This window comes from Liolophura sinensis, chromosome 2, assembly GCF_032854445.1.
Source record: "Liolophura sinensis isolate JHLJ2023 chromosome 2, CUHK_Ljap_v2, whole genome shotgun sequence".
NCBI classification, from domain to species: Eukaryota; Metazoa; Mollusca; class Polyplacophora; order Chitonida; family Chitonidae; genus Liolophura; species Liolophura sinensis.
The window spans coordinates 12104297-12118891 of record NC_088296.1 but is presented as its reverse complement, the minus strand read 5'-3'; the positions used below and the strand labels follow the sequence as shown (position 1 = coordinate 12118891).

Genomic DNA, 14595 nt, shown 5'->3' with positions numbered 1-14595 from the left:
ATGAGAAGGTAAAAAGCTACAATAGAGGAGAAACAACGTTCGTTAGGTATTTTCGTCATACAGTTAAAGGATATGCATCCACATATTATGTGTTCAATTATGACAAATGAATTAAATGCGATGTGCCTGGCAGTACACACATCTCAAAACGTTATAACAGCATGCAAAATTAAATACATTCAAAGTTCTACCTATTCTGACAACTTAAGAAATGGTAAAATTATCCCTGCCACAAAGTGACGGACTACTTTTATGTTCATCTGGGTTACAACATAAGGGCCTATCACTAGTAGCTGGAATGTAGTGTATTACTACGACCCGGCAGAGGTATAATCACATGAAAGTACAACCGAACACGTGCTTGTAGAACTAACAGCATTTTTAACGAAATGACACTAACAAAGAAGGTATATCGTGATTACATATTTACAGATCACAATTACAGACACCCTTAGAATGTTTTAGGCGAACATGTGTGTGGTAATACAGTAAACAACCTGAATACCAGAACACATTCAGTTTCGATATCAACAACAACATGCACCGAGCACAACGATATATCTCTCTCACACTAATCTACACAGTTTCATGATATGAAAATCATGGAAGTTTGTTCTGTTTCGTTCATAGTCAACTCACACTGTGGTCAGGTACACATGCTGGGGGAATCTGAAGGGATTCCAGTCCGTGACACGAGGTTTGTGTCGTCTGTGTTCAGGGCTGAACATCCGATACGGCTGCAAACTGCTTGCCGTCGCAACATTCCATACATGGAATATACCAAAAAAAAAAAATAAACCGTGGCGTTACAGACTACATGTAGCTTACCCAACCAACCTGTTCCAGTCAAATCTGCATCTGAGGCCAGGTGCCAAAGGCTCTACCTGCACCCGACCACGTGATCTATTTCTTTGTTGTCGCTAGTTATGTAATACCTTTCAGCCAGGTAATCACTCTCAAACCCAATATAAATTATAGTTCACTTCCTCAAAAAACGTCACTAGTATCATTCAAAACAGAATTATCAGGTTTAACGTGCTGCAACAACAACGTCAGTGTGATACAACAACGTCAGTGTGATCCGATCTGTTTTTACGATTTAATCTGAAACCACTTCTGGGTTATGACATACCGGGCCTATTCCGGAAAGAAAAATAATTTTTTAAACCCTAAGCCACTTTCTAAGAAAGTCACTTACTTCGAAAAAGGCTGTTTTTTTGTAGTCAGAGGTACATAGAGGTACTCGCGTTCTGTGAGAGGAAAAACTTTTTTTTTCAAGTTGGCCAAATACGGCGGCAAGTTTCTAAGAGGTTAGGCACAAGAGTCTCAACATCGTATCCTCTACTTCCCAACTATGAGAAGACCAGTGCTCCGAAAAAAGATCAGATTTGACAAAGTGTAACGCAAATTTATGGTTACAGAAAGTGAATTTAAAGTGAAATGAACTGTCAGTTACGTTGTAAGTGCACTATTCTACATATGCAGACTATTGGTTTTTAATTTTGCCACGGTTTTTTGTCACAAATGTACATCCTACTACATGTACCCTGATGACTGTATGTATTGCCATGTATAAACTGTGACCTGTTTTGCTCAGTGACACTCCTGATTACACTGATTTACAAGTCACTATTACTAAAACTAAAACTACCCAGCCATTATCTACATGTATTTTGTCTGGAAGAAAACAGACATTGATGTTCAGGACAAGTCAGACAGACTGTGTATAACTACACCAAGCTGTAAGCTTGTGACAGATCACTGACCACTTTGCAGAAGAAGCTATACATACTGAATTAGCCACACTGCTGACATTAACTAAAACATCTATGTGCAAATTGGTGAGTTTGTCTGAATAAAAAAACCTAATTAAGCAGTCCATTTCAACAAATTATAACATGCTGGAAAAGATGTAATGAATAATTACCCGATGGTCAGGAAGTGCTTATCATATCACAGAGAACTTGAGGCACAGTTGCAGAGTCACCCGTTACCAGACGAGCAAACACAGATCCAGATCCAGACCCGGCATAAAACACAACCCATGGCACGAGAGGCCCTGTGACGGCAACATCACTAACAGTGCCTATTACCTGGTTGTTGTCACAGTCCAGGACTGTCAGTGTGTAGTCATCACAGTCCAGGTACACACCCAGGTGATGAGGTCGTGTGTAACGTCTGTACTGTCGATAGTCAGGTTTGATCTCACCACCACAGTGACTATAACACTTGACCTCATCACCACGGTACTCCATCCAAATGTACCAGGAGTTACGGCCAGCGTCTGTCCTCCCCATCAAACCACAGCTCTCCTGTCTCACTCCTACACCACAGTAACAGTCAGGTGAACAGGTGATCTGCACCTCCCAGTAGTACCTGCCCGTCTGGTAACGCCCGCCTGTCACAGCTCTCCCACACCACCCCCAGGACAAGCCCTTAACCTTTACCACTGAGCCGCTCTCAGTGATTCTCAGCCCACGGCCGTCTGTCTCTGTGAATTTCAGCGTCGGCTCTGCAAGAACACAACAGAAGCATCATAAACAACAGCAAACCATAAACACACGCTGTAAGACTGAGGTGTAAATACCTGTACACATATCGTGGTTTTACTTTCTGAACACAGTCTCTGGGAATAAAATGACATATTGCTGACACGAATGTAATTTATACACATCATTTTCAGCCAGTCTGAAAGAGATGAGCTTCGACAAGAACTGGACCCATCACTAAATGACGGGTACGACATAGACCAAGTACTAGGTTAAAATACAGACTTTTAGTGCTCTAATTAGTTTAAAACTTATCACCTACAACAAGAACAATAGAACTCTATCCGACACATGGTTTTAGTTGTCATTTATGGCACATTTAAGCACACAATTCACTGTGAAGCTGTAGTACACCTATTGGCATTCGTGGAGTAACAAGCTACCGAAGCTGTCTGTGTAGTACTCAGTGACTTTCTTTGCCACAATACCTCAAAGGCTATTTAATCTATCAGAATTATTAGTAGTAATCAAGTATAGGATTAAATTTTCTGCAGGAAATTTACAAAAAGAAAAAAATGTCTTCTTGTTTTCACCCCATACCTATTGTTTTATTGATATTCTTATTTACTGTTAGATTGTGCACACCGTACTGTATGCCTTACATTAGTGTGCATCTTCTGTGCACACCCTACTGTATGTCTCACATTATCACATTAGTTTATATTTTTTGTGCACACGTCAGTGTATATCTCACATTATTTTGTATCTGTTTTGGCTCACATTAGTTTGTCTTTTCTGTGCCCACACTAACGCAAACCTCAAATTAGTTTGTGTCTGTTCTGAGCATCTTAATTAATGCCGAAAATAAGTTTATGTTTGTGCACACCCTAATGCATACCTTACATTAGTTTGTGTCTTCTGTGTACACCCTATTGTACACCGCAGTACTCTGTGTCTTTTGCCCACACCCTACTGTAAGCCTGACATCAGTTTCTCTTTTGTTCACACCCTAATGTACACCTCACACTATCTGTGCTCTTTGTAAACTCTTCACATTCTTGTTACTCTTGGAATACTGTTCTTTTTCTGGGTGTGCCCTGCTTTGTTACAGCTCATGTCGGTTTGTTTTCTTCTTAATACCGTCTGTTTTGCACACACACAGCTGTGGGCCTTCCCCACTTTGCATTTGTGTCTTTGATGCACATACTAGTGTAAACCCTAAAGTCGTTTATGTCCTTTGAGCACACCCTGCTGTATACCTTTTATACATATAAGAACCTACTTGTAACATGTAGGGGTGACATTTGTCCACCGACTGCTGCTTCTAAGTCCTGACGTTCTTGCACTGTCTCTTTTACAGTCACCTGTCTAGGAACAACTTGGTCATGTTGTAGAGAATCTAGAAGCTTCTTTCTGCTGACCTCATGTTTCTCCAGATCTACTCTTATCTCATTCAGCTGGTCATCAGTTCTGTGAGAAGAGGAGAGAAAACAAAGAGACACAGTGGTGTGGTAATCCTGTGTACCACACAGTTATGAAAATGTCATGATATACCTAGCAGGTTAGGTCTGATTTGTCTGAGCAAATGTATGTTTGAACACTAGATATATTTTACACTTGGGTTATGTTTTGAACAACTACAGTGCTGGTACTCAGTGTTACAGAAACACATCTGCTGACATGTTCACATGTATAACAAACCTAGAGAGGTATAACATATTTATACATACGTTTTGGTGAAGTCCGTGGAAACCTGTCAACAAACACATTTGAGCATACATATAAAATCATGTAACCATGATAACCGAAATAAAGATTCTTTACCTACCCTATTCCTTCTAAAATCTGATCCAATATATATGTAATCCTGGCAGGATTATTGAGTTTCTTTTTTCTCACACTGGACCATCTAATGAACAACATACTCATATCTTTGCTTTTCCAAAATGCTGGTAAACAAATGTAAAATTCTACTTTCAACACAACTAATATCTGTCCCAAGTTTTAGAAGAATTAGGGTATACCTTCACCACAACAGGTAACAAGAACACAGTTAAAACTGAAATGTCTTACCTCCCCTATAGTACACAGAGGCCCTTGGCTCTTCCCTTAAACAATTAGACCACTCCCTAGTCAATCACACAGTCAAAGTCAGCTCTAAATTCCGGTGTAATAAATTCTACCGAGCTTTTTCATACAATTTTGACCCAAAGGCTTCACGATCACCCAATCTTATTTGAAAATGAAACGATTTGTTCCACTGAGTTGGAGTAAAACAGTAAGCAACTTGAAGTTAGTGGTTGTATAAATCCTACCTTGAGGTATTTGATAAGGATTTAATTCTATGCTACTACCAGAGCAATCCTGTATCAATTTCCCAAGTATTGTGGCAAAAATTTTGTAACAGTGAAAGACACTAGAGTTATCTCCCCTTCCTGTAACAGCTGTGGGAAGAAGGCACACAGTCGTATTAACCACGGACTATAAATCAGAAGACCAGGGTAGAAGTCTTCTAAAGAGAGGGATATAAACCAATGACATCAGGATAACGAAGAAAAGTTAAATTCTGGTCTTCCTGTTAGCAATCCTTTGTTACGGCCTATATTAAAATTTAGGCTTAAATGAAATATACTTGGGCATAAAACAAGGATGAGGATTAAAATTCCTGTTCGTATTCGCACGTCGTTTTCGAAAAGCATCAAACAACGTTCTCTTTTTTTAATATTACATAGATGAAATCCTGGAGTTGTGTATTAGTCTAAAGTGAAGCAGCTGAACTCTGGATCTACACGTTAGTAGATCTGGCAGCATGAGATGGATTTGAACACCTGATCACTGTTCATTAGGGCCATTGTATGAGGCCTGTCACAGGTTCAATAATGTGACAATGGTAAATGAGATTTATACTTACAATGGTTGTGTATACAATGGTTGTGTATACTTACACAACATACATATCACATTTGTTTACAATTGAGCGGTCAGAACCAAGATATCTACAGCCCATACATGTAAGAAAACTTTGTATGTTCTCTGAAGCTGACAAATAATTGACACGTTGTCCTGTGTGGTTAGTTGAAGTATTTAACTAGAGTTGAGGCAGTTGAACCAATGGTACAGATTGTGCATGTTTGACTTACTTGTAAAAACTCGACGTCCATTGACGCTACTAAATCCTTGGAAGCCTGTACCATCCTCTCCATTTCCTGAGCATGTAGCTGGAAATGTTTGAGTATAGCGCTACACTCCACACTCCACTGTGAATAGCGGGTTTTTATACCATCTAAGGACTGTTGTTTCCAGGTTTGTAAGGCTTCCAAGGCTGCACAATAAGCCCTTTCTACCTCTTCAATGTGAAGTTCCTTGTTTTCCTGCCAAACAGAAGGAACATTTATTATCTCCTTCAGACTATTGCGGGTGTGTTCAAGAAATTATACATGCTTGTGCAACCAAGTGGAATATAAGCGCCACACAACAGGGTCAACAATGTACTTCCTGGCTGGAGGGAATTTTCCTTTAATGTAGTGGCGTACATACACATGTATGTGTCGACTCAGAAACGTTGTTGGTTCAACATCACAACTGGTGCTCCGGGCAGGGTGAGATGGTGCAGCCTTTATGCTGTGGAGACCACCAGTGGTTGGTTCAAACACAAACTCTAAACCCCATCACATATGTGGAGTAGGTATATACAATGTAGATATTATGACAGCGTATTATCGGCGATGATGTATCTACTGGAGTTGCCTGAGGAGGGCATATCGCGTGTGTGTCACTAGGAAGAAAGTCATAATTATGATATGATAGTCTGGTTAGATAAATCAGAAAGAGGTAAATAGACTCGTCCCTCATGCAAATGAATCCCTGCAGTAGTCCGTGCATTACCATGTTTAAGCTCTGGTTAAAAGTTGTCGCTGTTCGGGTTTAACTGTTCAATTGAAAATGTACATATATCATATGTGACAGAATAGAGATTTATCTAGCCTAGATAACTGACAGCTGTATATTTCCTGGATTTGTGAATGATGGCACTATTCTACATAATCAAAACGAGTCACCAAGTATGCAATAAATCACAAGTTGACCAAGTGTCATCAAAAATACCAACCTGTATCTTACTGTGCAGCCTCATAACTCCTGACAGTGATTCTTTGGTTTCTTTTAGCACTTTCTCCAGTTCACCACTCTTGTTCAAAACAGCTGGCTGTAATGGAAACAACGCTACATTACAAAATCCGCCTTCCAAACGACTCATTACAGTACGGGACAAACAACCCCATTCTTCACAACAGATCACAAATTTTGGGTCAATATATAGTTCCAAGTCATGTTATATTTATTTTGATTATCGACTTATATACTAGCATGATACACGATTTAGAGAGTGATTCTAAGCCATTCGCTTAGAACATTTCTTGCGTCTTTCTAACATCATTGAAGACTGTTTACTACAGTTCTCTTTGCACCTCTTTTTCAAGGTAATCTTGTACTTTGTACAATTTCTTAGTTTTTTCGTGGTTCGTGTCAATCGTTGATTTGGGAATTGACCTTACTATTAATAACTCAGAATATCCACTTTGGTTGATGGCTGATATACGAATGCCTTTTTCGCCTTACCTTGTCAATTTCAGCTGCAGAAGGTATATCCCGCATAGCATGTGCCGCATGGTCAACCACACACCCCATACAGATCACCATCCGGCACGGGATACAGTACAAGCCAAATGGCTGACCATGTCTCGCACATGACGCTTGCCGAGTTGATTGTTCATCCCTGCTGCTGGTCTGTCGCTGTGAGGTTTCCTGTGAGAGGTACTCCTGGGAGGAAATCAGCCGGTGACGTTTCATAGCCCCCTTCATGGGATGAAGAGAAGCCAGACAGTCGGTACAAAACTTGACAGCTTTAGCCTGATTATCCTCCTCACACAGAGAACAATATGGGATGTCATCTTCAACCTTTACAGCAGAAGAGAACGTCTCCACTATTTCTGCCAGATGAAAGTTGTGAGGCAGACCAGCCACACCTTCTCTCCCCAGACTAGTTGGTGTCCTACATACAGGGCATGAGATCAGCTGGTGAACACCCTCACTCCCCGTGCTACAGGAGGCCTCATCTGTTTGTCCCGGTTTAGACTTGTCAGCATATACACCAATACACTCCCTGCAAAAACTGTGCTGACAAGGTAACGTTACTGGTTTCCGGAATGTTTCCACACATATCGGACATGTGAGAACCTCTTCACGATTTTCCTTACTTTCAGCCATTACACGTTTGGTTTTTCACTGAAATAAAACCAGCTAATTACTTAGACTGGTACAAATACAGGTCCTCCCATTTACGAAAATATAAAATTTCAACACAGTACACCGTCTCCATCTGCAGTTCAGTGCCTGCTCTTCTCTTCCAACAACATATGGGGTACAGTATTTTTTGTCGCTATTGCTGAGTGAGTGAGTGAGTGCTTGGGGTTTAACGTCGTACTCAACAATTTTTCAGTCATATGACGACGAAGGAATCCTTAGGGTGCATGTACGTGTAATGTGCCTCCATGTTGCAGGACGGATTTCCACCGCTCTTTTATTTAGTGCTGCTTCACTGAGACGACTTACCGAAGGCAAGTAAGCCGCCCCGCCCGAGCCATTATACTGATACGGGTCAACCAGTCGTTGCACTATCCCCTTCATGCTGAACTCCATGCGAGGAAGTTACAACTTCCTCTTTTAAAATCTTAGGTGTGACTCGATCAAGGATTGATCCTGGACGAAGCGGACGCTCTACGCTATTTCTGAGGAAGCGTTGCTATACATATGTTAGAGGAGAGTTTGAGCGCCTCGCTTTCCTGAGAGGAAATATTTATTTATTTATTTGATTGGTGTTTTACGTCGTACTCAAGAATATTCTGAGAGGAAATAACTGTTTACTTAGACATTTGGCGATTTTAGTGTTTATCATGTACGAGGCATTTTTTGACGAATGCATGACCCTATATGATAATCGAGTCAAACGTCTGGATGACAGTGGCATGGAAAGGAACTCATTCCTACATGATAATCGAGTCAAACATATGGTCTGCAGTGGCAGCGAAGAGAAATGGACATTATATGATAATCGCGGCGAATGTCCAAAGTTTCTCTGGAAAAAAATGTGACAGGTCAACCTCTTTTAGCTTCCAGTGTTTTATTGTGTTATTGTGAGGAACCACAGAAGTACAGACTAAAACAGTGCTGCTGTATTGTGCGTTCAAGGCTGATAAAACACACAATGTTTAAACCGTAAGTGTTGACTTCGCTGCGCACCAGAAATGTGACATACATGTCTAGACAGATACAGCGCTGCTGCCATGGTAATCGTACAGTATAAAGACAACCTATCAGCCTAAGCAAAAGATATGTAAGCTATAGGTTGTAGAAGTAGGTTAGTGTCTGTTAAAACAGGCCTGCATGTGGGTATACCACGGTCCTGACGGTCGCTATGGGAGGCTGTAATGTCTGCTGTGAGTGGCGTCAATACTACGTGTAGTCACTTCATGATTACATATACATCTGGGACTTCATAAAACAGACATGATGAAGAGAAGGTCACTTATATACAAGTGTTTATATTTGGTTCAGTCAGACAAGCAAGCGTTGTAAACAAAAGTAAACAAGTAAGCAAACAAACAAACAGCGATCCCTGGTTGGGTTGTTCCGGCTTTGTGTACTATAGGCTACACGTCACCGCCAGTAATCGACTTTGAGCACAAGTCTGCATAATCCTTGTCAAGGTCAAAGCTTCTGAAACTCACAGCAATAATTTACGTACAATCCCCCTGTACATATAGTGACAAGATCGACACAATTAACAACATGAACCAAAATTTTTGTCGTTTTTCGTGAGATGGAAATATTCTGACTGGGTATCGACAGTGTTAGAGGCTGAGGGTAGAGTCTATAGAAAGACACGTCCAAATCGTATATCTAGCCTGTGTCGATTTGAGGACGACCAGACCAACTAAATACTGTCGGTATCACGACGGGTATAGACAATTCTCTCACCTAACAGAAACATCTCGTCATAAAAGTAGATGTACTCGACCTTACAAGACTTACCTGTCGACACAAATCTCTCCTTGCTTCACAACTTGACAAAACTGGGCAGTCTGAAATAGAAAATACTTAGCTGAGAGAAATGCACGTGATCTGAGGAGGGGAGGTAAACCCGTCATATGATTTTACACATTTACACTCTACAAATAATTAGAACAGTTCCCTTTTAACTCTACTCTTAATTGTCAGTGGATGGCTCGGTGTCATTTCAAAGCTGGTCCTGATCAACTGGTGTAAGAGATCACATGCTGGTATCGCTGACCCAGTTTATGGCAACCTGTAACCCTACCATGTGCCTGTGACCTCTCTGAGCTATGCTCCCGCTTTGTTAACTTTTAGAGACATGCAAGCCAGATACATTTTATGAATAGCACTTTTTCCGTGACACAGTTGTGATTTTGTGATGAAGCTTGTCTTTTCTGGCAATGTCTAAAATTACAACCATGGTGTTGGGCATTTTTATTAACATTTGCAGGTGCTGTGCAGTGCTAAATCATATGCAATTATTTTTCACTATCCACTCCATCCTTGGTCCCAATGCTTTGAAATGAAGTACTTCACTGAAATTCACTCACTGACATGGGTTCTTTAGCTTATCAGTGGAATACATTACAGGTACATGTACATAAGTATTGAAGAGTAATCAGCAATTGCTGATAGACCAGACTGCTTTGTAGTGACAAATCAGATAGGGCCTGGCCTTTATTGGTCTCCTTTATTGGGCTTTGGCTGGCCACACATACATTAGTCTGAAACCATTGCTGATTTATACAAGATGTAGGTATGAACTCTGCATCTTCGGTCTCTGAAAGTGATTTTGATTTGGACCTGTGTTTGTGATTTAAGATACTATAGTCTGACAATTAGACAGAAATGACTGATATCATTATGACATGACTGAAATGTTTTATGAGAAAGTGTTTCATTGCTAACTTTTTTCATTTAGTGCTTACAGTATTGTATAAACTCACATGCTTGCACTTAAGTTGGAACTTTTGAATTGTTGAAATGTGATGGCTGCATTTACTGCAAAGACATAGTTTCTTGATGTTAATCATCGATGACGCCAGTGTCAGCACATAAGAGCTGGAGATGTACGTGTATATTGTTTATGAGGAAGAAAAAAGAAACACATGAGTAAAAAATGATATTGACTATATCTGAAACTTTCTTATGTGCTCATTTACTAATTAGAATTGTGTATATACATGTAGGCTCTAAAATAAACTCAAATAGCCTCTCAGTGTAGGATAGAGGTCATTATGAAACGCCAAACTGTCGTCTAAGAATATATAGACCTCAAGAGCTTCTGGACCACAACCAATGATGGGATATAATGCGAATGCCGTAGTTTAAGAAATATACCAGTTTCCATAAAATTACTTAAGCAGTTGGGCTCAAATCATTTCTATGTACAATGCATGCTTGGGGTTTTACGTCGAACTCAACAATTTTTCAGCGATATGACGACGAAGAATCATTAGATGTGTGTACATACATGGTGTTTTCTTGTGACAGGGCGTCTACATGCCACCAAAGGGCTGCCACCATTGGAGAATCCTGCCGAAGAGACCAGACATCATACGTCACATTATACGACACCGGGCCAAACACCCCTGTTTTCTTGCTCTATACTTCAGGTGCTGAGTGGCAATCGAGGGTGCCATTTATATTTGTCATCACATTTGCTTTCAAACACATTACTTTCAAAATATACTTTATATTTTTGGATTTTCTGACAATAGTATAATGTGATTAGCCTATAGCTACAACAGTTGCACACAGAATTCAAGCGGTATTAAATATACAGCAAACTACTACGGGAAAAGAAAGTACATAAGATGAGAACTGATATAGAAGCCGGATCAGGACACGACTAGAGTCCTAGTATATAATATATCGATGAGACAATGTCGGACGGCCACTGAGCTATACAGCTGTGATATATCCCTGTATGTACATGCGTGCATTTTTTTCATTTGGTTCATGGTCAATATTTTTCGTCTGACGTCAACAGCACGCCAGTTCCGAAGTAAATGTATTGATCACGTGATATTTTTCATGGGTCGCTGTTCATTCTATGTCACTGACGAGGAACATAAAAGGGGCCTACTGGGTTTACTGAACTTCGCGTACTTTGATCTTATGACAGCCCCTTCACAGCACTGATTCCCCTCTAGATATAGTGTTTTCCCTGCATCTTACTATATCCTCCCATATCTATGTAACATCTGTCTATCCATGTCTATATATAATCTATATGATATCGTCCTATCCGCACCTACAATGTATGTTAATAATGAGACAAACCCAGAAAATCATCATGTTTGCAAACAAATGGTAAGGTGTTTTTCTCTCGCTCTAATCTATAATTAAGTATGATCACTTCATTGTGTTCATTTCATTATCCTAAGAATGTAGGCCTACAGAGCACATCACAGGCCCACTTCAAAACTCTACGTGAAATAAACAAGTCTAATTTCACAGAGACTCCGCAAATCGTGTGTAACCGACATCTAACGTAATGGAGACACAGGAAATGCCTGACTGCGCGACTCACTAGCATGAGGTGCAATTACCGCCCCCTTACATTTCATGAAAACGCAAATCAACACAACCTACATGGGATCAAAGTCAGTACACACAAAACAGTTATTAACTTAGCTTTGTTAATACCATGAGTCCCGGACCTGAGGTTAGTCTCGGTCAGGCTGACCTGACGGGGATGACACACACACACACATACAGTGTAAACACGTGCAGCGATATAAATGCGTGCATGCAAAGTATACGTGCTTGCGTGTATGTGTTTTATTTATTTATTTTGATTGCATGGTTTTTTACGCCGTACTCAAGAATGTTTCAATATTATACGACAGCGTACAGCATTATGGTGGGAGCAAACCGGGTAGAGGCCCGTGGGTTGATGGAAGATCTTCCCACGTACGTAAGATTTGTTGCAGTTTTGGCCTGCTTTCTTGTTCCTCTCGATAAAAAAAAAACAGAGAAAAAAAAGACTTCTAAAATTAAAGCCTTTGCTTTAAGCACTGAGGGTTATGCTGGACGAAAAAGGCAGACGACAAATCTCAGATCTGGAGGTGTTTTGATTGTCCTCTCTTAATACTCAATGAAATTAATTCAACAGCAGCGAAAAGAACTACTCCGAAGACATTGACAAATCAATTAAAATCCAAATGTTTCCTTGACTCGACAATGACTGCCGTGATGCCACAAAGGACGGTAAATGCTGCACGCAGTTTTAATCGTTGTCCTACTAATATATCTAAAACAGGTTCGTCTTACTAGAGCCAAAAGCTTGTCCATTACTTATTAGATCAAGAGATCCTCTTACTGACAGAAAGTTGTTTCAGATATGACGTTAAAATATCAAGAAAATGGTCATCACATTGAACACACAACGACAATATTAAAGGCTTTCGATATTAAGGGATCTGATTTGTTTTACTAGCTTTATATCAATCTTTGTTGAGGTCTAAACTGGACGCCACGTTCTACTTCTGGATATGTTCTTGTCGTATTCATTCACAAAGCAAGAGATGTTACTTAACTAAACTCAGCGCTTCCCCGCAAATAAGTCGTGAGGCAGTACAGGCACTATGGCTTTATCATTTACGATTCCTCCAGGACATCTTGAGTTAAATTGTTGGATCTTGACCATCACAAGAGTTTGACGCTCAACCTTGGTGCTTTTGAAACCTCACTGGTGAACTGTTAATAAGGAGCCTTCTTTATACACATTTATTTGGTGGGTGTTTACGCCGAACTCAATAGTATTTCACTTATTGGACCATCCGTAGGTTGGTGGTAGACCGTAGCTGGTAGGTAGCCGAACTTAGCGGTTTTTTTTTTATATCAGCGACTATAAAACTCAGCCTCCAATACGCCACAAAGCTTAAAGTTTACCCAACAAACCCTACCTTTGACTGTCTTTTCGATTCGTCCTATTTAGATACACTCAATAAAAGACCTAACAAGATCCCTTCATTGAGCATTCTCATGCGCGACCATAATGTGAAAGTCAACAAGCCATAGGAGAAAGCTCACATCCTTTTTCAGAGTTTCCTCTCCGGCTTCTTTCACAACCTGAATGAAAATTTGATCCATGTTAACACAAGAAAGCAGATACATTTCCTCTTATAATTCAGCAAAGTTTTGCTTAATTCAGGATAGCTAGACCATAAATGTGTATACACCGATGGAGACAAGCTTGCGCCTGCGGTTGTTTTAGTAAGGAAACCCAGAAAACGTGTGGAAGTACACATGGGGTAATGGGAGAACTGCGAATTAGACGGAGAAGAAACAAAGCACACTTGAGAAGATATCCCTCAAATATTATGTGGGCTCGAAATCAGATAGAAACGAAACGAACAGGAGGAGATACAAATCAGGTAATATCTGGACCAGGTATCAGACGCAGGAAACGCACCACAGCAGGGAAGATGGATACCGTGCAATGTGTCGATCAGGTGTCGCCCAGCACGCGGTGGAAGATACACAAGAAGAAGATGTAATGTAAGGACCCCATATTAGACAGAGAGGAAAAAAGCCCTCCACAGAAGTTAGACACCATGTAATGTGTGGACCTCGTCTTATAGAGAGAGGAAAACCATCTCTCTTGATAAGTTAAAAATTAAGTAATGTGAGAAAGAGGTATCAGAGAAAGACAGGAAATCCAGATCTCGTAAGAAAATACACATCATGTAATGTCTGGATCTTGTAATAAAGAGAAAGGAAAACCAGTTTTCCTGAGGAAGTTACACATTAGGTAATGTGAGGACCAAGTGTCAGACAGATAGGAAACCCATCACAGGTGAGAACATGAACATCAGGGAATAGATGGACAAGGTATCAGACAGATAGGAAACCCACCACACCTGAGAAGATACACACCAGGTACTGTCTGGACCAAGTATCAGAGACGAAACCCACCACACCTGAGAAGATACACATCACCTGAGAACATATACACCAGGTGTTAAGAAAGTACGTCAGATGCAAG

At 40.4% G+C, this 14595-nt stretch overlaps 1 protein-coding gene across 3 annotated transcripts; it reads right to left on the bottom strand.

The window, feature by feature from the left end:
* Positions 1–566: 566 nt before the first annotated feature.
* On the bottom strand, positions 567–11092 carry LOC135462898 (E3 ubiquitin-protein ligase TRIM9-like). Of its 3 annotated transcripts, none has more exons than XM_064740201.1 (8): positions 11074–11092; positions 9579–9628; positions 7107–7772; positions 6598–6693; positions 5630–5860; positions 4220–4242; positions 3772–3959; positions 567–2512 (listed from the first exon to the last, which is right to left on the bottom strand). In XM_064740201.1, exons 3-8 carry the CDS (start codon positions 7752–7754, stop codon positions 1935–1937), a joined length of 1764 nt encoding a protein of 587 aa, XP_064596271.1. In that variant the 5' UTR covers positions 7755–7772; positions 9579–9628; positions 11074–11092; the 3' UTR covers positions 567–1934. The 3 variants fall into 3 exon arrangements, with proteins under 3 accessions (XP_064596271.1, XP_064596272.1, XP_064596270.1); XM_064740202.1 differs by lacking the exon at positions 11074–11092 and having other exon boundaries at positions 567–744; positions 1928–2512; positions 9579–9809; XM_064740200.1 differs by lacking the exon at positions 11074–11092 and having other exon boundaries at positions 9579–9809.
* Between the last annotated feature and the right edge of the window lie 3503 nt (positions 11093–14595).